Source organism: Staurois parvus, unplaced genomic scaffold (genome assembly GCF_062004578.1).
Source record: "Staurois parvus isolate SC_StPar_1 unplaced genomic scaffold, SC_StPar_1.0 ptg000218l, whole genome shotgun sequence".
NCBI lineage: Eukaryota > Metazoa > Chordata > Amphibia > Anura > Ranidae > Staurois > Staurois parvus.
Window position 1 is genome coordinate 6,254,370 of NW_028318014.1, and position 26,380 is coordinate 6,280,749.

General features: G+C 40.7%; 1 protein-coding gene across 8 annotated transcripts in view; it reads left to right on the top strand.

The window, feature by feature from the left end:
* The window catches only part of MCTP1 (multiple C2 and transmembrane domain containing 1), a 916,692-nt gene that overhangs the window by 471,650 nt on the left and 418,662 nt on the right, over positions 1 to 26,380 (top strand). For all 8 annotated transcript variants that reach the window (XM_089679152.1, XM_089679154.1, XM_089679155.1 and 5 more), the window contains one exon: positions 6,166 to 6,352. In XM_089679152.1, coding sequence (XP_089535278.1) covers positions 6,166 to 6,352 — 187 coding nt within the window. The remainder of the gene's footprint in view (positions 1 to 6,165; positions 6,353 to 26,380) is intronic.

A 26,380-nucleotide genomic window follows, 5' to 3' on the forward strand; every position in this document is an offset into this window, starting at 1 on the left:
GGAGAACAGTTACAGGAACCATGCCCCGTATCTGTGTCTCTTCCTCCAGCAGCTGAAAGTCAGCCGAGAGGCAGCATCTTTCAGCTGCTGGAGGGTGAGACACAGATACAGGGCATGGGTCTGTAATTGTTCCCCACTGCAACAATCCCTCTCCCTGTTCAGTGTAGGCAGTGCTGTCAGTAAAGTCCCAACTCCCACGGTTGGCTGGCGAACCCAGGGACAACACAGGTCCTCTAGCTGTGCTCCCACGCTACACCAATGCTACTCTCTGTTAGGTAAATTAGGTAGCCCTGAGGCCCCTGTGAGTGTGAGGCCTTAGGCGAGTGCCTAATTCCCCAAATTAAAGAGCCGCCTCTGGATGTGCATTTCTGGAGAACTTTTTAGGTGGTTTTACAATACCTGTCATTAGACAGTCTTTCGACAGTGCAGACTGCAGGCAAAAGGAACTGAGCCAGTGAAAGTGACTAAGTGCCCCTGTGATCACTGTGATGTCCAATCACAGCAGTTACAAATGTAAACATAGCAAGTCTTCACATTTGCGATGGGGAAAAAGAAGGATCTTATCAATGAAGGATTTATTGAATGAATGGTAGGTAGCAGAACATTTAAGGTGGGGTTATCTAAAGTAGTTCTAAAGGTTTTTTACATTCATGCATTCTGTGTATGAAGGTAAAAAAAGTTCTGTGTGCAGCGCCCCCCCCCCCCAGCCTCCCCAATACTTACCTGAACCCCCTCTGATCCAGCCACGTTTTTGCCAGCCTCTGCTGCTGTCGGGGGACTCTTCCTCATTAGCTGAGACAGCAGTGGGACCACATTGCCTCCCGCTGCTGTCAATCACAGCCATTGGGCCAGTGAGGAGAGAGCGGGGGCGGGGCAGAGCCACGACTCTATGTGTCTTATTGAGCGGCTTTTTCTGGGGGCACTGCTTGAGGGGGAGGAGCCAGGAGCACTAGCTAGGACCCGAAAATAAGAGGATCGGGGCTGCTCTGTGCAAAACCACTGTACAGAGAAAGTAAGTACCGGTATAACATGTTTGTTTGTTTTTTATTTAAATTGAAGCTTTAGTGTCACTTTAATGTCATGATTAATTTGTGGTATTTGAGGAATATGGTTTATTACGTTGTTAAACTAATACACAAAGATTGTAATAAATGTGGGACATTAAAGGTTGGTATTCTGTCAAAGACGTAATACAAAAAATAGATTAGAATTATCTTTATTTTCAAAAGAGTAAAAACGGACTATAAATAAACCTAAATGATAAAAACAACACACCAATATGCATCCATGTGCGTGTAAAGGCAGGTTCCCAATACTTTTGGTAATATAGTGTATGTCTAATACATGTGATGAACTGTTTATTGGTGTGTTGTTTTTAACATTGAAGGGTTATTTATAGCCTGTTTTTACTTTTTTAAAAATAAAGATAATATTTAATCTAGTTTTTGTCCCACATGCATTACAATCCAAGGTTTTCTTGTATGTATACTTACAGTACTGGAATGTGGTGGTTAGTACTGAATCCTGCCTTTGATATGTATTACTAATACACAAAAGAATGCTGAGGTAGTACATGACCTGTTTTTTAACCCTTGAAATCTTCCTCTCTCCCTTTTCTCTGAGTGTGTGCTGTATATTCTATCTTCGTCCTGCCTCTGTCTGTAATACTTTTTAACCACCTTAATATATTTACAAATTTCCAAAAATTGTGTAAAAAAATGGGTAATTTTGGTGGTGTTTGTGCTGTCCTGGCAATAAGGAAAACATTTTTTTTCCAAAATGTTTGGTCTCTTTTCTCTTATATAATAAAAAAAATATATAATTAGGTTATTAAACACCTGCATATATAATTAGGTTATTAAACACCTCCATATATAATTAGGTTATTAAACACCTCCAAAAGGATCTATCTGTACCAAAAATGTTATAAAATAATTTGGGCACAGTGTTATATGACTGATTACTAATATGACTTACAGTATATGAGTAATCATTAGTAAAACTATCACAGCACTGAAAACTGAATTACCTGGTAATGGAGAAGTGTATACTAGCAGGTACTCAAATGGTTAAGCTGAGTCTCTGATATGCATTTTCATCCACCTGAATGAGGCCCAAAACATACACTGCTCAAAAAAAATTAAAGGAACACTTTTTAATTAGAGTATAGCATTAAGTCAATTAAACTCCTGGGATATTGATCTGGTCAGCTAAGTAGCAGAGAGGGTTGTTAATCAGTTTCAGCTGCTTTGGTGTTGATAACATTAACAACAGGTGCACTAGATGGACAACAATAAGACGACCCAAAACAAGAATGGTTTTACAGGTGGAGGCCACTGACATTTTTTCCCTACTCATCTTTTCTGAATGTTTTTCACTGATTTTGCATTTGGGTAGGGTCAGTGTCACTACTGGTAGCATTACGCAATACCTGGACCCTACAGAGTTTGCACAGGCGGTCCAACTTCTTCAGGATGGCACATCAATACATGCCATTGCCAGAAGGTTTGCTGTGTCTCCCAGCACAGTCCCAAGAGCATGGAGGATATTATACTAGGAGAGCTGGACAGGGCCGGAGAAGGTCCCTACAAAATGACCACCAGAATTTGCAGGTCCGCCACTGGTGCCCTGTGCTTTTAACAGATAAGAGCAGGTTCACCCTGAGCACATGTGATAGACGTGAAAGGGTCTGGAGAAGCCGTGGAGAACGTTATGCTGCCTGTAACATCGTTCAGCATGACCATTTTGGTGGTGGGTCACTGATGGTCTGGGTAGGCATATCAATGGAGCGATGCATAGACCTCTACAGGCTAGACAATGGCACCCTTACTGCCAATGGGTATGAGGATGAAATCCTTGGACCCATTGTCAGACCCTACACTGGTGCAGTGGGTCCTGGGTTCCTCCTAGTGCACTACAATGCCTGGCCTCATGTTTTCGAGAGTATGCAGGCAGTCTCTGGAGGATGAAGGAATTGATACTATTGAATGGCCCCTACACTCGCCTGACCTAAATCCAATAGAACACCTCTTGGATATCATGTTTCGGTCCATCCGATGCCGCCAGGTTGCACCTCAGACTGTCCAGGAGCTCAGTGATGCCCTGGTCCAGATTTGGGAGGAAATACTACAGGACACATCCATCGTCTCATTAGGAGCACGCCCCAATGTTGTCAGGCATACATACAAGCACATGGGGGTCACACAAACTACTGAGTACCATTTTGAGTTGCTGCAATGAAATCTCAGTAAAATGGACTACTAGCCTGCTGCATAATTTTTCACTTTGATTTTTGGGGTGACTTTGAATTCAGACCTCTGTAGGTTGATAATTTTCTTTTCCATCAAATGATGGGGCATCCTTACGTTCCTAACACATTACTCCGTCCATATCAGTATAGATATTCAGCATGATATTTTTCCCACTTGAGATCTGATGTGTTTTCAAAGTGTTCCTTTAATTTTTTTGAGCCGTGTATATACTCACTTTAATAAGTAAATGTTAAATCAGCAACAAATACATGTAGATATTTAAATAATATCAAATATGTAGCTTTTTATTATTGTTCAGAATACCTTGGTGTAATTATTTATGTATGTAGAGTTTAGTACAACCCTATAACATGTGTTAGTGTAATCATGTAAGATTTGTAAACCTTTGATGTATCTGCTTTTATAGCCTTTCAATTGCCAGTGTTTAAAAGATATTTATTTATATCTTCCCTATTTATCCCAATCCTGTGGCCTTGCGGTCACCACATTATTTTTCTCTTTAAATTCAATTGGAGTTTTTATGAAAAAAAGGTTAGCTATGCATTAAGGTTCTGGGAAAGGGAATGTCCCGCAATTCACATTAAAGGGTAAATAATTCGCTTAGAGAAAGCTTTGGATTGCTCTGTCTTGAACAGCTAAATGAGTTTTGGTCTGTTGTTAATATTCTTTGGAGGTAGAAAATGCTAGCATTTCTGCATTTCTCTGCCAAATATTTTGATATAAACAAAGCAGCATGTCTAATAGTCATTATCCCCAAAAAGTATTCATATAAATTAGCATTGAAAGGGTCAACATCCAATCATAATTCCGTTTCCATTAAATTAAAATATCATTGGTTGCAAAAAGTAATGACACTTTGGGGTTACTTTACAAAAACTGGAGAGCGCAAAATCTGGTGCAGCTGTGCATGATAACCAATCCGCTTCTAACTTCAGCTTGTTCAACTAAGCTTTGACAAAAAACTTGGAAGCCGATCGGTGTCTATGCAGAGCTGCACCAGATTTTGCACTGTCCAGTTTTGCTAAAGCTACCCCTTTGCATCTAAAAGTGCATCTCCACTTTGGTCAAAACCCTACTTTGTGTTATTTGTTCCTATTCACAAAGCACATATAAAAAATAAATCCTACCTTTTAGATGTTTCTGAGAAGAAGGTGTCATGGCTGATGGCAAGCATTTCTCAGCTAACTCACTGTGATCTGTCCCAATAGTTGGAATGGGTACTGGCTAAGTCCAATTCTCATTACCATACCGTGAGGAAACCTAGCTCTTAAACCTTTATCCTTTTGTTAAGACAGACCGCATTCAAATCTAATACAACCAGGCCAGGACTGGCCATAGGGCACACTGGGCATTTGCCTGGTGGACCGGGGCCTTCTGAAGGGGAGGGGTGGCCAGGCAGCACATAGAGGAACCGGACCGTGCATTTCTCTCCTGCCGCCACTGAATGCCTGCTTCTCCTCCTCTCCCTCCTGCCGGCATTCAGTGGCGGCAGGTGGGAAATGCACAGTCCAGTCCCTCTATGTGCCACCCAGTCGCCCCTCTTATCCATCTCCTACTGCTGTGGGCTCCTGTATATTCCCCCATCGGCCATCCCCCCACATCCCCCGCATCATTACTGCTGGGTTTCTCCCTTCCTGCAGCTGCTGCAGAGCATCTGTAAGGATAGACTGTCCCCAGTGCTGACAGTCTTCCCCCCACCACCACCACAAACTGAGAGGAGAGAGAAAGCTGGTTCTGCCCCTCCTTCTCCCACCCTCTCCTCCTGTTTCTGCCCTGACCACACTCCGTGGCAGTCTTGTGTCATCTCTCACCTCTTTCTTTCTTTCTTTCTTTCTTTCTTTCCCTCCCTCTCACCAAAGCCCCCCAACAGGACGCCTACAAAAAATTGTAAAAAAAATGTATAAAATTGTAAAACATAAAAACCGACTGACACTAGTGGCGGAACTACCAGGGTAGCAAAGGTTGCTCTTGCAACCAGGCACTGGTGTTCCACCTCCAGACTCCGAGGAATGGATCACTGGGCTTGGGGTTGCTCAGTCCAAAATGCCAGGGCCTATTTTTGTCCCAGTCCGGGCCTGAATACAACCGATGATAAATATGCCTCCAGACAGGGTTAATTATAGTAAACATAGCTTCCCATCCCCATCGCCCCTGATAACAAAAAGAAATAAAGACTCATTCATACTGAGCAATTTTACCCCTACTGTTAGGTTTGTCTGGTTTTTTTTACTGCCAGCGCATCCAGGAGCAGCAGTTTTTTGCAGAAAAAAAAAACGCTTGATGTGTGTAAAACATTTTTTTCTGCCAAAACACCGCTGTTAGGAGGAAAGACATCTACGAGAGATGGGCAAAAGCTACATGTGCATGGAGCCTTAGTAGAATTTTTCCTTGTGAAAATTTCCAGAAAAGAGCATCTAGTTTTGCTATGTGAATGTGGATATGTTACAAATTATCCCAATTTGGCTTCAAAAGTGGAAATACCCTTTAACATTGTTCTTTGCACAGTTTTACTGAATAAGCAGATCTGTTCACCTGAAATACATTAACTGCAGATATTTTAGAGCACACAGTGCAGAGTTTGTTACAGAAAGAACCAGCCCCTTCATTATGTGTAACAGAAATGAGCAAACACCTCGCCATATGATCTTCATTCTCTGAAATGAATAGGTTTTTTCAATTTCTTTTCTTCTACATGGTTGACTGAGCTATATAACTGCTGGGCTTATGCAGTATTACTATTTAAATGCAACTTTCTGACACGGTAGCAGATCGCAAATATGTAGATCCCCCATCTGATGTGTCGTACCGTTGGCTTTATATGGCCTATGCTAGGCCCATCTTATTTTATTTGGTGAAGAGAGACACTTGCTGATTTTGAAATTTTTGCTTCTAGGTGTCAGGTTGACCTGTCGGCCTTGAGCAAAGAACAAACTCACAAACTGAAGCTGAATTTGGAAGAAGGGGAAGGTTGCCTGGTTCTGCTGGTGACTCTGACAGCCTCATCTGCCATCAGTGTCTCTGACCTCTCTGTCAGCTGCTTAGAAGATCAAAAAGAGCGCGAGGAGATTCTGCGGAGATATGTACGTAATACAAATTAGATGTCTATCAGATGGTGCTTTAGTGGCTACTAAAAAAAGAATGGTCACGGTTAGCATAGACTAGAATTAATTGTGGCTACGTGTAGCAGTTTAGGAAGTGCAGTACCCTGTATTTCCAAATCTACACAAAATACAGTCTGGATGGCCATGATTAAAGCTTTAAATTCAGGCTATTAAACACCACTGCTGAGAGGAGCTACATTAATATTTCAGATGATTAAAGTTAAAGTGTAGTAAGCAGGATCACTTAGTACCATACGCACTACAGCAATATATACAGTTATTTCTTTTATAAACTGTGTGCATTTGGAAATCATTTTTCAGAATTCAGATTAATCAAAAAATAAAAGCATAAGTTCCAGTTTATATCTATGTGCTGGGCATTTGTAATATTAGAAGTACTTTGCCATAGTTAATTATTTTTTTGAGATTCAGATTTCTTTTTATTATGTTGCTAGTATAAGTTCCAGTTTATATCTATATGCTGGGCATTTGTAATATTAGAAGTACTTTGCCATACTTTATTATTTTTTGAGATTCAGATTTCTTTTTATCATGTTGCTGTATCTTACAGTCTAAGTTAGTGTTTGAAAATATGTTATAAATGATAAGTAATGCACAAATGAGTATTACACACATATTACACAAATACTCATCTTACACTCACATTTACATAATCCAAAGTATTATAAACAGTATTATAAACAGGTTCATTTTTGTATATAAGTATATTATGTTTACTAACCTGTCGCAAGCTGTGAAAATCTTGTGTATTTGTGTGTATTGCTTTTTTTTCTTATTCTTTTTATCTATCTATCTATCTATCTATCTATCTATCTATCTATCTATCTATCTATCTATCACAGCAACCATCAACTAAAGATATAAACTAAAATTTTACTGAAAGTATGGCAAAAGGCATTGCTCAGAAAGAATTGCAGTAAAATATTGTCCGCTTATAGATAATATTGTAACATTTAATTTAGCTGTAAGAAGCAGCAACCCGCTAGGGTCTGATCAAGCTCATATTTAGAGGTCATTTCTATAGGATATATACAAAAGTTTGTATTGGTATGCTTTCTGGTACACACATTGACAATACATAAATACTAGTCATTTCTGCAATATTCATTTGAAGCACAGAAACAAAATTCCTCCAGTACTTGTTTTAGGCCTTTTTTTATATCAGCGATTTCATGACATAATTCCCTTTAGAGAACGAACGCAGAAGAGCAGCAGTGAGCACTTCCAGCAGACAGACAGCAAGTGGAGCTCTAACACTAGTGTTTGGCTGCCAAGACTATCGCTAAAAGTAGGCTTGTAAGAGTGGAGAAAAAGCTATTTCCACTTAATATCACAAAGCTTTTATTGTACAGTACTGCAGGTGTTTAGAAGCCTTCTCTAGACACTCAGCCATTAAACCAAACTCTGCCTAACAAAGAGATGCTTAATTTTTTTTCTCCCAGATTATAAAATATTTCTACTCCCTGACTGGAATCCTTTCAATAACTGAATTTAATAAAGATGTGCCTTATCAGTCAGCGCAGATAACATGAAGTGCTGGTACTAATGCCGTACAATATTCTTCAAACAGATTAGCTGGATGTGCACCTTGGTAAATTTATTCAGGCTATCTCCACTGAATCAGCTGTCTGCTAATGCTCGAACAACTTATACTCCAATAGCGTTATCATAAACACACTTTAATAGAGGTGACTTAGCACGGCTAAACAAAACCTTTTATTCAGGAAACTAATGGAGACTGAAAGTGGTGTATTTAGATAGTTGAAGCTGCAATATTATGACAGAAATCATGGATAGAAGGCTTTAACGCCCTTGGCTTCGTGCCATATGAAATTCCTTACACGATGGAGAGTGGCACAAGTAAAGAGGCAAGATCCGGTAGCCTGGGAACAAGACACGCGCAGCTTAAAGCTTGCTCAGCAGGTTACCATGATGCAAGGGTACAGTGTCATTACCTGCTGCCTTCTGGAGGTGGTGCTTCGTGTTAAAACTGACATTTTCATTGCTAGGTCAAAGTTTGATTCTCAGGTTGATGCATATTACAACTTTCTTCCTTCATGGTATTTGCTAACGGGTACCTAAAAATATAGGTAATTCAAATTCTGATTCTTGGTGATGAAAGTGTAAGGGAAACTTTTTTTTATATTTAGATTAGGTTATGGAAGGGTTAGACCCTTTGTCAATTTTTATTGTCGTCTGTGTCTCTGCTCACAGGATTCGCCCCTCTTTTAGTCCTGATGATCATTGCTACTGAAAAAAAATTAAGGGTTTTTCAAACATTTTGAGCTGTCATCACAGCAAGGAGAGAAGGACATTTCTCCATTGGGCACACGTGCTCTTATGACAATTCTCAAAGATGAGAATTCTGTTTCTGTTGCAGAGATTTCCTGCAGTTTTCTGTTGCATCTCTAGGACAGGAAGTGAAGGGAAATTCCTTCTAGCAGAACAGGGAGTTTTGAACCCTTGCCTATTCTATAAGTGACAAACAAATTTACGTATACTATTATTACAGTGGGTATAGAAAAGAATCACACCCTTTAAAATAAGGTGTTGGAAAAAGAATCACTCCTTTGTGTCAGTATTTTGCTGAACCACCTTTTGCTTTATAGCCTTAGTCTGTTGGGATGTGTCTCTACTAACTCTACTAACATCTAGAATGTGGCCACTCTTTGTAGAACTGCTCAAATCCAGTTAAGTTTGACGGTGGCTATTTATGGACTGCAAGCTTAAAGTCATTCCACAGATTTTCAATGTGGTGTAAGTTTGGGTTCTGACCAGGCCATGCAAGACCCTTTTTTTCCTTCAACTACTGTGTTGTAATTTTTCCTGTGTGCCTTGGATCATTATCATGTTAGAAAGTAAACCTTCCCATTGACAACTTTCTGGCAGAGGGCAGCAGAGTTTCCTCAAGAATTTGATGGTAATTTGCCCCATCCATTTTTCCTTCTATCCTGACAAGTTCTCCAGTCCCTGCTGCAGAGAAACATTCCCTAGTACCTAGTGGGTTCTCTTCTCTGCTGCTTCAGTTGGGTCCCCTTACTCTCTGTATCCACTGTCAGTCACCGCTCTCACTCTTGTAGTTCTGCTGGGATCCCTCCTCTATGCAACTTGGAAGACTCTGGCTCAGGCTCTTGATCTCTTTCTATGAGACCCATGGGCAGGAAGAAGTTCCAAGGCCACTGATATGCCCAATCACATCCCACATGAGCTATACTCCATTTCCCTCTCCTGCTTGCACAAGGAGGTGGGGTTTATTCCTGCCACCAGTTCTGCCAGTCAGCATCCCTTTCCCCCTCCTAGCCATTCAGTTAGAAAGAGGTAATCTGCAGTGCTACTATAATTCCTGAACTGTGCGGCACCCAAGCCCTAAAGGGGTATAAAGCCTGGGTTACACAAGAAATGTGAAATTCTGCTGCTGCCAGCTGTAAAACCAATGTAAACCTTAGCTGAATTAGATTTCTGAATGTCCTTTTAAACGCTGCCAAGCAACTGAATCTACTGAATATTTTTACTTCCTTCATGTGTGATTGTCTTTGTTCTACTTCATTTATATTAAAAGGATTGTTCCATTTTCTTTTGGGAAAAGTATAAAAAAATATTGGGAAACAAATCTCCAAAATAATAAATCAATGGAAATGCTGAGATAAGATCACGGTCTGAAAGGAGTATCCCCATATTTGTAGAAATATATCTTTCCTTTCATTTTTGTAGGTTCCCTTACTAATTCTGGCAGTACACATTCAATCTGGACCACCCAGCCAGCTTTTTATACTTTTACATGGTATCTAATATCTTCTGAGGAGTCCTGTGGCTAGGTATTTCTTTGGAGCTCTCTGTTCATCCTTTCTCCAACCATGGTGTGCCACTCTTCTCATAAAAAAAAAACAATACTCAATTATTTTACTGTATTCTTTGTAATGTAATGGCAGAAAGAATGGCCACTCAGATGTGTAACCAGGGAACCTTGGTGTATGGTTGCCCTCACCTATATTCTAATCTATTTCAGGCAATTAGAAGTTAACGTTGACAGACTAGATTAGTGTGAAAGTTCGGGTAATGGAGAACATGATGTCTTTGTGCGTCACATTATAATATTTAATATGCCCAGTTGTTTTCTTATTAGGAAAACAGAAAGATCTAAATCTTTGCTTTAAATTTACAGTACACCCATATAGTATACAGTACATCTTTGTCATGCAAATTTTCAAAACTATAAACTTCATATTACAGTGTAATCATTATTTGCTTTTCCAAAGACGGTCTTTCTCCATACTGGATTGTATATGTAGTCCTATGGACAATCCAGCAGAGGGAACACAAAGACTTTGTTTTGAATAAAAGCAGGCAGCACATTAAAGTGGGAGTCCAACCAAATGTATTTTCATTGTGAATTGAGTTTATTGGTGTTTGTGTGCCTTCTGGGGAAATTTCCCTTCACCAGGACCACAAACGAGGAAAATGTTTCCAATGGGAACAGATACATCACTAACTTTTTGGTGAAAAGATAATTCAGCCCTACACATTCACTGCAAAAAGTTTGTTTTAACAATGTCCACCTCTATTAAAACTCATTCTGTAATGGACTCCACTGTGCAGATCACAGATCCAAAAAATGTTTAAAAGGGTCTTATGTATACTAGATGTAGGCCTATCACTATAATGGAGATGTTTTCAGTACTTTCTGGCTTCATCTGTGTGGTCTTGGTATCAGTGTATTGTTAGAAAGTAATTTACTGAAGCAACGTAGGTTCAACAGAAAGTGAAGTACAGAAGTCATTACTACAGTATGACTTATATAATACAGTATGCCATTGCATGAAGTCTACATTAGTATGTAAACCAGTAATGTTCAGGTGGAGGCCTGGGGCAGCTTTCTCCCACTTGCCTTCTGCCTGGATTTTCCTGACAACTCCTGGGAAAGGATGAATATATCTGTATGATATTAACTGTTCTTTGCCTGAGCAGTGTCTTCAAGCATGGAGCAGTCTAGGTATAGTTTAGCACTGGTCACAAATTTAATGGAAATCTATGGTCACAGCATACTTATTTTATAACATCAGCAATGCAATAGCAATATAAACAATAGTTAAACTTGACAATACAATTTAAGCTTACTTGAAAAATATTTTGTGTTGCGAGGCTGCCTGTCACCTGGCCATCGCATTCCTGGATTCCCTTCAGGCTTTGCAGCATCTCCTCTGTTAATATTCTCCTCTTTAAGATTCTAAGGTCTACATATCCCATGGTACCTTGCTGACTGTAAATTGTGATTGCTGTTATGACTTCACCTCCTGAAACTTCTCCTCTTAGCACCTCTGTAGTTCACTAGGCAGGCTCTGTGAATTCTGTGCCACAGCAGTGCCTGCTCACATTGCTTATTGAAAATATGTGTCACAGAATTTCAGGAGGAAAGTATATGGGGAACATCACAGAGAAGTTTACAGACTTCAAAAATCTTTCCAATTTATAGGGGTAGGCTAGAAACAATTATTGAGGTGACTATAGCCATATTAGTGCACTCTCAACAAAAACAGTTTAGTACTGTCCATGATACATTTTTTTTTTTTGCACTACCATCCAATTTTTCAGGACATACTTTCAGGGTGTACCTTATTCTTTAAAATTCAAGCAGAAAATTTGGATGTTAGTGCAAACTACAAAACTAGTTATTTGTGTAGTTATATTCCCAATGTCACTTGTTTGCCTTACCATATAATGATGGACATTACAGTTAGGGCCATATATCTTTGGACACAGGCACAATTTTAGATTTGTTCAGGTATTTACCAAAACATATTCAAGCTGTAGTTATATAATGGATATAAGCTGAAAGTGCACACTCTCAGGTTTAATTTGAAGGTATGTACATGCAAAGTGGAGGAAAAGTTTAGGAATTACAGCTAAGAGTAGCCATCCCCCCTTTTTCAAGGGACCAAAAGTAATTGGACAATTGAATCAAAAGCTGTTTCATGTCCAGGTGTGGGCTACTCCTTCGTTATTTCTTTATCAATTAAGCAGGGAAAAGGTCTGGAGTTGATTCTAAGTGTGATATTTGCATTTGGAATCTATTGCTGTGAACCTACATCATGTGTTCAAAGGACCCGTCCCTGCAAGTGAAACAGGCCGTTGTAAGGCTTCAAAAATTAAACAAATCTGTCAGAGAGATAGTAGCAACATTAGGAGTGGCCAAATCAACAGTCTGGTACATTCTGAGGAAAGAAGAACGCACTGGTGAGCTCAGCAACATAAAAAGGTATGGACGTCCAAGACAACAGTGGTGGATGATCACAGGATACTCTCTATGGTAAAGAAAAACCCATTCACAACATCCAAAGTGAAGGACACTCTCCAGGAGGTGGGCGTATCATTGTCAAAGTCTACAATCAAGAGAAGACTTCACAAGAGCAAATACAGAGGGTTCACCACAAGGTGCAAACCATTCATAAGCCGGAAGAATAGAAAAGCCAGATTAGACTGGCCAAAAACATCTAAAAAAGCCAGACCAGTTCTGGAAAAGCATTCTTTGGAGGGATGAAACTAAGATTAATCTGTACCAGAATGACGGGTAGAAAAAAGAAAAAAGTGTGGAGAAGGCTTGGAACAGCTCATGATACAAAGCACACAATGTCTGTAAAACATGGTGGAGGCAGTGTGATGGCATGGGCATGCATGGCTTCCAGTGGCACTGGATCATTGGTGTTTATTGATGATGTGACAGAAGATAGAAGCAGCCAGATAAATTCTGCGGTCTTTAGAGATATACTGTCAGCCCAAATTCAGCCAACTGCAGCAAAGTTGATTGGACGGCACTTCACGGTACAGATGGACAGTGAACCAAAACACACTGCAAAAGCAACCCAGGAACTTTTGAAGGAAAAGTGGAATATTCTGCAATGGCCGAGTCAGTCACCTGATCTCAACCCAATTGAGCATGCATTTCACTTGCTGAAGGCAAAACTAAAGGCAGAAAGACCCACAAAGTACAACTGAAGACAGCTGCAGTTAGAGCCTGGCAGAGCATCAGAACGGAGGAAACCCAGCCTTTGGTAATGTCCATGGGTTCCAGACTTCAGGTAGTCATTGCCAGTAAAGGATTCTCAACAAAATATTAAAAATGAACATTTTATTTATGATTATAATTATTTCTCCAACTACGTTTGGTCTCTTGAAAAAGGGGGGATGTCTACTCTTAAGAGCTGTAATTCCTAAACCCTTCCTCCAGCTTGGATGTACATACCCTCAAATTAAGTCTGAGAGTGTGCACTTTTAGCCCATATCCATTATATAACTTGAATATGTTTTGGTAAATACCTGAAAAAACTAAAATTGTGCCTGTGTCCAAATATACTGTATATGGTCCTAACTGTATGTTGTGACTGCAGTTTGTAGTGTCATGACTAATCAATTCCCCTAATTCCGTGTGCTTATTCGCCTAGCTTATCCCTGTTTGCTAAAGAGACAGACAACTTCTTGTTCTTTGTCACAATCCATGTCTCACTGTTTCCTCTGTGTTGCATCACAAATGCTAATGCGATGAAACACATCTCTTCTCTTTGTTGCTTTTCCTGCTTGTGTCTGATCTAATTACCAAGGCTATTTTTCTTAAAGAATAGGTGCAGGAACTCCACCCTTCCAAGTCACCTCTTGTCTCTGCCCCCTACCTACCAACGAGCATCATCCTTTGGTTCCACTGCCTACCCACCTACAAGTACCACTCCTTTTAGTGACTACAGAACCAAGTATAATTTTGTGGTTTTAAGTAATTTGTATGGAATGATAATTTAAAAGGCAGTAAAATAGATCCCCTGCAACCAGCAACAAAAGCACCCCCATCAACGATAGACCCATTCGAGCAACAATAGGCCCCTGTCAGCAACAATAGGTCTCCCAGCAGCCAACAATAACAGACCCCTCTCTCAACAGTAGATGCCTCCTAGCAACATTTGGCTCTTCAGCAACAATAGACCCCTCTCTCATGAAAAGATTTTCCCCCTCTTCAATAGATCCCCAGCAGCCAGCATCAATAGACCCTCCAGCACACCCCAGCACCCCTTGCCATTACATACATTCAGTGCTAGAGGTGCTGGAACCACGTTCCCGCTGAAAAAAAGCCCTGCTAATTACTGTGCAGCTGTCACCTGCAGAACACTAGAAGGAGAGACCCCTTGCATTGTGGGATATGAAGTTTATTCATAGGATATGTTAGTTCTCAGACTACAGACAGATATCATGCATGGCTCATGTTTGAACGCAAACGGAAACTGCTGATAAAGGAATGTGAAGATATACTCTAGTATAGGCTGTGTGTACAAAGCAACAAATGACACCATGGAACTACATGATCATTCTCAGTTTATGTAGATGAAGAATACATGGTGCAGGTAGGAAGGTTCATAATTAAAAACTTTTTTTGAATGGATTTATGGATGTGCTCTAGAAGTACCAAAAATACAGATCAGGGGAATTAGAACATCCTTATTTTATTAACATGCTTGTATATGTTGTGGATAGTCACTGTTACTTTAATATGACCTTAATAGAAGGTTAGAGCTTATTATTGGGTATTAATAGATCCATTGCAAAAATATTAAAAACAGCCAAACTTGAAAAAAAAATAACAACTGGTATACTTAGACTACTATGATTTTTATATTTTTATTGAATCTATTTTTCAGCACCAACATCTCCTCATTGTTTAAGCTCAGGTGGGATCTTAAGGTTTTGTTGGTGATAGATTTTGCAGTAAATAGGTAGGTGTGCTTTTTGGGGAATTATTGTTAGAAATAGGTTGCTTTATGGTCAGTGTCAAGGGTTTGAGTATGAAAGTCAATGTTAGGGCTGCATGGTGGCACCATGCCTTGCTCCCCACCTTCTAGTACAGTGGTTTAGTGGCTAACACTTCTGCCTTGCAGCATAGGGGTATTGGCGAGTTGATATTTGAACACTTTTTTTATTTTTATTTTTTATGTACTTGGTATGAGTCCTGCTTGGGACATTATCTGCCTGGAATTTCTCCGTTCTCCCTGTTCTTGCTTGGGTTTCCTTCAATTCTCCTGCATACTCCAAAGACATGCTGGTAGGTTAATTGATTCCTGTCTAAAATTGGCCCTAGTATGATATTCTACTAATTGAACCCAAGTAAGCTGCCTCACCATCTGCCCCAACAATAGATAAAGTTATTTAAATCCTCTAGAGAAAATCACTATAGAAATATTGCGAGTGGAGACTCAAAAACGATGGGAAGTGGTGGCTACAACAATACTGCATAAGGTCTGCTCAGTAGTTGCATAATAAGGCATCTAGGATTTTGGAGTCCTGATATTCTCTATAAATGAAATGATCACTTACCCAGACTCCCGCAGCTGCCTGCAGCATAATCCCACAACAAGATTGCAAAATCAAAATTACAGAAATAATCAACTGTCAGGGTAAAGGTTACAGGTTAGTTTAAAGAATAAGTTCACCTTTTTAGTAAAAAATAATAAATGCACATTTTTTTGTAGGTAAAAAAATGTGCATTTAATATTTTTGTCTGTAGTAGCCTGTAAATCATTGCACCAATGATAAGCAGATCACTGGTGCCATGCAGGTCTCCTGCAGATCTGTCAGTATACCTGCTTGCCCATACGGGTTGTACGAGCAAGCAGATATGCTGACAGGAAGAATGAATGAACTACCATGGTGCTTCATAGTGCTGTGATAGTTCATTGAGGAATACAAACTGACAGTCGTCAAGGCTGTTGGGACTTGTAGTCTTTCATTCACAGAGGACTATGAATAAGCAATTTGGATGGGCGGGTGGAGCCCTGCTCGGCCACATTTTTTTAAAATTTGACAGCTAGCGAGAGGGGAGAAGATCCCCCGCTAATTGTCAACGTGGTGGAGTGGTGGCCGGTCTGATCATAACATATTACATGTTACACATTGAATATGAGTGTAACATGTTAAAAAGGTGAACTTATCCTTTAAATGTTTGGTAAGGATTAGAGTTAACTGTTAAAGTTAAGCTATTAGACAAGTTAGAGGTTAGGGATTTGCTGCACACATTTGAATTAACCCTTGTTTTGGAACAAGACCTTCACTGAAGACTACCATTAGGGGCTGGAGCAATGTTCATATTTACAGGAAACATCAAGATATGCACTATATTGCCAAAAGTATTGGATTACCCCTCCAGATAATTGGATTCAGGTGTTCCTATCCAATGGACATGTTTGGGTTTGGTGGTTTCGAGGAGAACAGTACTTGCCTGACTGCATTGTGCCTATTGTAAAGTTTGGTGGAGGGGGGATTATGGTGTGAGGTTGTTTTTCAGGGGTGGGGCTTGACCCCTTAGTTCCAGGGAAGGGAACCCTTAATGTATCAGCATACCAAGTCATTTTGGACAATTTCATGCTTCCAACTTTGTGGGAACAGTTTGGGGATGGCCCCTTCCTGTTCCAATAATGATTGCACCACTGCACAATGCAAGGACCATAAAGACATGGATGAGCGAGTTTGGAGTAGAGGAACTTGACTGGCCTGCACAGAGTCCTGACCTCAACCCAATAGAACACTTTGGGATGAATTAGAGAGTAGACTGCGAGCCAGGCCTTCTCGTCAGTGCCTGACCTCACAAATGTGCTTCTGGAAGAATGGTCAAACAATCCCATAGACACACTCCTAAACCTTGTGGACAGCCTTCCCAGAAGAGTTGAGGCTGTTATAGCTGCAAAGGGTGGGCCAACTTGATATTGAACCCTACTGACTAACACTGGGATGCCATTAAAGTTCATGTACGTGTAAAGGCAGGCGTCCCAATACCTTTGGCAATAAAGTATATATGAATCAGTGCCAGTAATGGAAGGAAATCAACCATTCAGAACTGTACATGCAGGTTTTTCTAAATCTGCTGCAATTCAAACTGTTAAAGCGGAGTTCCACTCTTTCTGTAAGAAAATAAAAGTCAGCAGCTACAAAAACTGTAGCTGCTGACTTTTAAAAAACAGCCACTCACCTGTCCCACGATCCCGCATTGCCCCCGACGCAGCCCATTTCACCGGCCGTCCTGTATTCCAGGCGCCAACATCTTCAGTGTGGGCACCCGGCTGCGAAAGCTTGCGGCAAGTAGCGCTGTGCTTCCTGAATGCCCCCATCGTCTTCTGAGACCTGTCACGTGTCCCACAAGACTTTGGGGAGGGAGGGTAGGAGGACAACTTCTGTTTCCGATCGCCTAGGTGATCGCAGTGGAAGTGGGAGCGGGTACCTGTCAAATTCAGGTACCCATTCCCCCCCACTCCCCAAAGGAGCCAATCCTTAATGGGGAGTGGGGGACCAATATATAAAGTGGAACTTCCCCTTTTGGGTGGAACTCTGCTTTAAACATGTCCACTAAAAAAATAAAAAAAAAATCAAATTTCGTCATAATTTTAGGCCAAAATGTATTCTGGTACATGTCTTTGCTGAAAAAAATCCCAATACGTGTAAATTAATTGGTGTATGTGAAAGTTATAGCGTTTACAAATGGTGGTATATATACTAGAATTTTTTGGGGGTTTTTTGCTAGTAATGGTGGCGATCAGCGACTTATAGTGGGACTGCGGCAGGCATTCTGACACTGGGAGGAACTGACTTGGTGTCACTGACATCCCCAGTGACACTAATACAGTGATCAGTGCTAAAAAAAAGCACTGACACTGTACTAATGGCACTGGACAGGAAGGGGTTAACATCTGGGGCGATCAAAGGGTTAACTGTGTGCTGGGAGTGTTTTAATAGTGGGTGTTGGTGCTTCACTGTAAGCATACTGCTCTGGATGGCTGTGCTGTACACAGCCATTCAGAGCAGTGTGTCCGAGCCGACAGGGAGGAGGACTGTTAGTAAACAAAGCAGCCCACCTCCCCGTCAGAGATCCTTGGTTATCACCAGGCGCCGGCGGGGAGTCACCGGCCGAGACCTGGTGATTGACAACCGCGGCCACAAACGGCTCGCACGGCTTGCGCACGCCCCCTACCCAGAAATGCAAAATCACGTATATATATACATGATTTTGTGCACCCCTGCCGCCCTGTACAGTATATCTGCTATAGGGTGGTGGAGAAAGGGCTAGAGCAGTAGGTACAGTAAATATCTCCTAAACATGCACTGTTTAGGAGATATTTACATGTGTAGCCACCGGTGGTGTCACCGGGGCAGGCGTGCTGAGCTCTTGATGGACGATGTGCCGTCCATTGAGAGAGTTTTGCTGTGGCCATGACTGGAGAGATCTGTTTTTTAGGTAAGTCTGTCTTAATGTGCCAGTATGTGATGCACACTAGCACATTATGGCATGAGCCTGGGGGAGGGGCAGTTTAATTTTTTTTAACACGGTTTACTACCGTTTTAACTGTCCAGTTACAGGGTGCAGGTAGGCAAGAAACCTCTAAATGAAAGTGAATCTACGGTAGAGAAAGATCAGATTCCCTGCCATGCCAGGCAGGATTCCGCTACGTGGCATTGCTGTATAAATCTCAGCACTGGATGGACAGAAATATTATTCTTTTGGCAAGTAAAGCATATCTAATATTGTATTTTATTTTAGTTTACCTTGAGTTCAGCTTTAAGTATGTTCATAGTTACAACTAGACTGTGTAATGCCCAGTTAGGTCAGTGCATAGTCACTGCTAGCCATTGGGGATATTAACTCAATTTTTCAGGGAGCACAGAGCAAGAGAAACAGAAAAATACTGAAAGAATAATGGTATGTTGATTTTTGTCCCCACTTATAGTGCCATTAGTGCTCAGCATAGGACCTTCTGAGCTAAAACATGTAATAATTAAAGTGGTTGGAAAGGCTCAAGGTTTTCTTATCTTTATGCATTTTGTGCATGAAGGTAAAAAAGCTTCTGTGTGCAGCAGCACCCCCCAGGCCCCCCCAAAAAACTTACCTGAGCCCCATCTTGAGCCAGTAAAGTGCACAAGATCCTCAGCTCTCCCGGGTCTTAACCTCCTCATTGGCTGAGACAGCAGCAGTAGCCATTGCCTACAGCTATTGTCAATCACAGCCAGTGAGCCAATGAGGAGAAAGAGGGGCAGGGCTGAGTCGCGCTCCATGTGTGAATGAACAAACAGAGCAGAGGCTTGGGAGCAAGCCTGCTCAGGTGTCCCCATAACAAGCAGCTTGCTATAGGGGCATTAGGCACGAAAGAGGGCCTGGAGTGCTGACGGGGAACCTGAGAGGAGGGGGATCCGGGATTCTCTGCACTAAACCATTACACAGGAGGTAAGCATGTCATGTTTGTTATTAAAAAAAAACCAAAAAAACTTTTATTATCACTGACAGTATCAAACAATGTACTTGACCTTTTTTGCCAGGAGTATACACAACAACACCCATAGTCATCCCTTAGACAAAACTGTTAAAACAGTTTCTTAGTTCCTTCTACTGTTTTTGTGTATGAACTCATTTTAAAATGCATATCATTGCTAATATCGAATTGTTTTTGGGTCAGGGTCATTTTTGATCTTCTGTGCAGTCTGCAGTCTCTCAGGTTCTTGTCTATGTATGTATGTACAGGTGCTGCAGTCAATTATTAGTGGTGGGTGGTGCTGGGAGAATCTGTCCATTGCAGAGACTGCACATGCTAATGCTGCGCCTGCATCCATACCGTAGGAAGGTAGCGTGGTCACCCTGTTACAGGAAGTGGCTGGGGCATAATTTAAAAATACATATGAATACAGCAAAGCAGTCTAGCACAAATTAAAAGCAAATGATGCAAGTCAAATATAATATACTTTTTAACATTTGGGTTTAGATACACTTTAAATGGTCCTGCACTTTGTGAGGCTAAGCAGCATGTATACTATAAAGCCCAACTCCTGTTTTTAAATGTCTAATGTGTATATATTAGAAGAATCCGTTTGGAGCGTAACACTCAACCTTTAACCTAGCACTTACATTTAACCTAGCATATAAATATAACTTTTAGTCTAGAACTTAAAGCCCAACTCCGGCCAAGTTTTTTTTTTCCATGCAGGGAGGCTGTGCCCGCCCTGCATTGGTTACCTGCTTGTTTCATCTGGGGGTTAATGCAGAGCCTATACTCACCCCATCCTTCGATCTTCTGGATATTGATGCTTCCTCACATCTAGCGGTGTACTGTTCCTGCCATTCTCACGTCCAGAACTGGTCTATGGGTGTGATGACGTCAGGAACAGTCCACTGCACAAGACCGCTAGACCGTGACCTCGGGGGGGGATGGCATGATCAGCAGGGACTAGTCATGCATTGGGGGATTGGCAGATTAGGTGAGTATATCTTGGTTCTGAAATCCCCTAGACAAAAACGAGCAGTTAACCTATGCATTGCCCGGAGTTCTGCTTTAAACTTTAGCATGACATTTAAAATCACCTGTCTAGCTTATATAAAAACACTAGAATTGATTTTGTGTTGCTTTATAGAGAACCTCCACATCTCCTCTGTTCTGTGTGCATCCAGGAGGCAAAATCTGGTATTTCTTTACAGCCTTTCAGATGCAGCATAATGATACTCTATTATTAACACTGTATTTGATATGCCAGACTTTAATCTAGAAGTAAATATAAGCAGGTCAGAAACAGCTGGGAATTTTTTTTTCTTTTTTTGTTGTTTTTAGTTGTTCTGAAAAACTACATTAAAATGAATAAAAAAGTACTTTCAACAACCATCAAATAAAACTAGAGTCTGTCTTATGTTATTGCAGAGAGATTGAACATGTAAGCTGATACCTGTTTTCCTTTTCGTCTTACATTTTGCCGTCCGCTGTTTTATATTTGTAGACCGAATGCTGTGCACCATGCATACACATCAGTAACGGGAAGCTTACAGAAAATAGGTTTAACTTTTTGCTAACAGACACTTGTACAGGTCAGGCAGGACACCTTTGTTACAAATGTTTGTACTGCAAGCCTGCCTGTGTTATAATTGCCATATTTTTTCCCTGGCCAATGACCCATACATACTGTACTGAAGAGTAGAAACAGATGGCTAAGCCTCTTACAATAATTACACAATTGCCATCATTTCTATTGATTGTCTGTTTTATCTGCTTCTCTCCCTCCATCCCCTGTGCCATTTCTGAAAACCTCTATAAATTATCATGCCCCGACTAAAATAGAATTTATTTATGTGCGATTTTCACTCACCGGGATCCGTAAACCTATGAGATGTTCTTGAATGAGACATCTAATGAGCTGACCCTACATCCTGATCGAAAAGTCCTGGGAAATGACAGTATTAGACGCTATTTAGCCTGTTCCTGGCTCAAAGACAGAGCCCTACACATTAAAGGGACATTATATCTTGAAGCGATAATGTTAAACTGCCTAAAAAGATTACAAATGCTTTTCTTTTTTTGCTAAAAGAAGGAAAAGGTCCACTAATGGTTAGCAGACCAAGAGAGATTGTCTGACCTTTTCAGAACGGGTGTGCTGAACCCTTGGTTCCCCTTGTCACAGTTTAAAAACCGTAGGAGCTAGTTTAGAAAAGAAGTTGTTAGCATTCGATTTCTATTATGACATTTCACAGTCATCCGATTTAATGTCCCTTGACCGGATTGTCCACTGTGAGACGATGGGCTTGAAATGTTATTTAGAGCATTGATAAAAGGTGAGCGCTTCTAAGATGACAGCGAGTCATAAGGCTGGTGGTGTGACATTAATTTTCTCCATAACAGAGATGGAATAAGACGTCATAGTGACAAGCTGTCAATCAGGGCTGGCCCCTCTGTGGAACTCAATGCCATAGGATGGGGTATTGCTTCTCCCATAATGGAACTGAGCTGAGACTCTCTCCTTGACAGCTGCAGCAACCATACTGAAAATATATTATACAGCCTTTCATTAAAAAAATAGAGAGGGCTCATCTCTGGAGCATTTCATTTTTTTCCCATCTTTTAAAGATAGAGCAAATTCACAACAAATCATAGATTCCTGTGCAGCAGTATTATTTTCTAGTCCCAGAAAAAACATCCAGTTTTTTTTCTCCTTTCCGGATGACAATTTTCATAAATAACACATCACAAATTCTGATAGCAAATTGCTCTGTAGAGCCAGGTATTTATGATAATCTAGCATTTATATTTGCTTATTACAAAGCCGAGAGTTTATTATAGGTGCTTACTCTGTACAGAAGTTAATACATATTTATTATTATGCAATCCGACCAGTGCAGAGCACTGTAATAAGCCCATCATAAATCCCCATCCTAAACACATTGCAGTCTATACGTGTAATACTTTTTCATTAACTTTTTAACATCTTCCCAATAAAAACGGTTATGTTTGCAGCTCCATGTTTTGCATTGACTTAATATCTTGTACGGAGGGTTGTAAAAGTTGGTGGTTTTTTGTTAGTTTAATTTAAGCTGATGCTGTTAATTATCTAATTTATAGTATATTTGTGCTACACATGCTAAACATTGACAGAAAATCCCTATTATAGAGCTCAAGAGCAAGAAAGCTGCTAAACAGCACTATCAGAAATAAAACAATTCAAAGTTTATTTACTGGACAATCGAAATCACTAGAATTAGTATAAATAAAAAGGTTCCCACTTGATTCTGGCCTGCTTCACCTTCTCTGATAGGGAGGCACCTGTAGATAAATCCTATTATTACAGCATAACCATGCAGGCACAATGAAAGTGCTGCTATATCTGAAAGGTTAAACTTAAAGTGTACCACTAGCCAAACCATTTTTTTTTTCTAGGTTTGGATTCAGTAAAGAATGGTCAGACCATCTTTCAGTTTTACTGCTCTCTGATGTTTTGGAGGATAATTCTCTTCATTGCTCTGTCCTCAGACAATAAAAAGCTGAAAAGGATTTTAGTCTTCCTCCACTCAATGTAAATAATATTTGAAGAAGTGTCCATGTATATGAGCGGTTGAGTATGGTGAAACGTCCTTGGTGTTTCTTCATAGAGGCATCAATAATAGCTTGTTAGTAATGGAATAATAGTATCTTCTACTTGGATTTTTTTATTATGTTATAAAGGTCATTAATTAAAGCAGTGAAGGCTGTTGACTTTTGCTGGCCATACATTATACAATTTTCTTATTCAATTTCCTTTAGATTTACCTTCAACTATGTAGTGCATATCCCTGGCCACGTGGGATCTCCTGCATGGCAGGGGTTGGGGAAAGACCTGGCAACCTACCCTGTAAAATAATTGCTAAGAGAATTTCATGGAAAAAAATAGTCGCTTACGAGTGACTGTCCATGCAATCGCCAAGGGTCGGATACGACTGAATGGATAGATAGATAGAGATTTTGTGCATACAAATTTAAAGTGTTTTGACCTCATATTATATAGTTTTGGTATCTAAAGGAAAATGTTACAAGAAAATTGCATACTGTATGGCCACCTTTAGTAAAGTGAATGTAAATAAGAGGGACCTGTGTTCACTTTGATTACTCAATCATGTGAGGGAAAATAGGATTTTGGATTGTTTTACTAAGATCATTGTGCTTTCACATTTATCTTTAGTAAATTAACTCATTTGTTTTTTAGCATGCTGTTTACTATATAATATGTACAGATATTCACTTTTGGGAAGACTTTTCTTTGTTACTACCATATCATATCATGCCTTCTTTTGCACTGTGTCCCTGTGTGAAGGCAGCCATCTTGGTAGAGGCAGGGTATTACTTCCTCATGACAAAATCTCCATTAAGGGAAACAGTGAACAACACAGTAATGATATCACCAAATCTCACTCCAAATATGGTAAGACTGACAGAGGCAACAGTGCCTGAGATCGCAGAAGGCAATGAGGATGTAGGCACAAGGCTGCTTAGGCACCCTCACATACCAGTAAGTAGCAATGCTGTTTTTCAGAGGGAGTTCAAGGTAAATATTTTAGGGTACTAATGTGAGGCACAGCATTCCTCTAGGTGCACCAGGACTTCTGCCAGGACATCCAGAACTACTACTTTCAGAATGTTTGACAGAATTTTCAGAATCCTTTTCAGGACTGCTGGAACTTGCACTCACAAAATCCCTGTCATTACTTTCAGTGCTGCTTGCCGAATCCCTGTGTGAACTTCCAATGGCACTCGCAGAATCTCTGCCAGTAGTTCCAATGCACTTCAGGAAAACATATTTAGAGGTGCAAGGAACCTTTAGACTTGCACTTGTAGTCAAATGAAGGAAAACTACTTCAAACAAGCTCATTAGCTCTGTCTAGGTGACTCCCACACAGCAAGGCTTCCCTCAACGATCACTCAAAAGTAGTTCACACCATAGAAATATAGAAAGGGTCGCCAGGCCAAAACCAAGTGAAAGAGCCCAAAATAAATTAAATTGTTGGTAGAACAAGTCATAAAAACAGCCAAAGTGTTTCAGGGACAATAACACTCCTCCTTCATCAGGGCCAACACAGGATATATCTTGGATGGACTCAGAACAGTGACTTTACCGATCTATATTAGAACCAGTATTGAACACTCGTCATGGAGTAACAACTTGACAGCAGTTGCTGAGAAACAGTATTTCCAAAGTGGCTTGTAGAATCTATGCTAGAGCTTCCAGTATCCTTGCCAAGACTTTCAGTGGCAATTCCAGTATTTACAATGGCACTAGCAGTATTATTGCCAGTATTTCCAGTGGTGCTCGTAGAATCCTTGCCAGGACTTTTGGTGCTCCTTGAAACAATGCTGCATATGTCCTGTGACTCAGTGGGATATTTAAAAATCAGTCCTGGAAGGGGCTGGTGCTGCATCTTCTTTCCAGCTACCCTGTTTATGCAAAAGAGCTATATTATACGTCTGATTGCTTGTCCCATTGCTGACCCATATTCTCTTGCCTGCCTGGATCTGACCCTTTTGCTAAATGTTTAGTATGCTGTTTCCACACAACAGCTTTCATGTTCTCTATCACCCCTTGGCAAGGCGATCTTGAGGGCCCAGTTACTTTCCAGGGGGGTTACCCTAACAATAAGACAGAGACATCTACTGGAGACAGCTCACCACTCAATGAACTCTGTAAGCAGATACCCAAACTGAGGCTCTCTCTGCAGGAATATCAGAAGTGCTACTTTCAGCTTGAGGCATGTATCCAATTCCTGACCAGCCCATCCGCTTCTGCAATTAGAGCTACAGCAGCTCTTGCCACAGCTTTACCACCTACATCAAAACCCAGTGTACTTCTTCCTGATCACTTCTCAGGTAACTCTAGTCATTTCAGGGTTTTCCATAGTTCTTGCCTATTTTTTTTTTGTGCCTAAGAACCTTTTATGATGAGCAGTCTAAAGTGGGTACCGTAATCAGTTTTCAGCAAGGGGAGCCTCAAGCCTGGTTCTTTTGGCTTATGGAGCAGGACAATAAGGCCCTGTCCATTGTCTCCTCTCTCTTTGAGGCACTGGGTGAATTTTGTGATGCCCCATGATGCACTGCTACTGCTGAGTCTGCTCTTCAGAACCTCCCTCCGGGTCAGAGGCCTGTGGTAGGGTATATTTCAGATTTCTGTATGTGGAGTATGGACACTCAGTGGAACGATGTTGCTCTTCAAGCAATATTAAGCCCAAAATACTGAAGTGTAATATATTGCAGCTTACACTACTCAAATGTGGTGGCTGCATTCATTTTCATTTTTTACTTTTTTTCCTTTATTTGCAGCTGGTGATCTGGTCAGTAACACGCTTCCTGTCTTAAGGTGGCTCAACTCCACTGGAGGAGCAATAGAGACATCTTTGGACAGCAGCATTTTGGAGAGAGGGTAGTGTTAGATGCATTAGCAGATTTAGATGGTCTTGACTAAGAAATGAATGCTTAACTCCTGCTAAAACATTTTAAAGCATCGGTTTTGCTTGGCCTTTCTGAGCAATTGAAGAAAGAGAGTCAGTGTCCCTGAGAAGTTCAGCAAACTGATCAGGCTGGCTACCTAGATTTCTGCCACCTAAGAGAATGTAATTTGGGTCCCTGACACTCAGCTGCCTGTGACAGTATCACCTCAACATTCCTATCAACCCAGGTATTGCCAGAACCTAGGCAG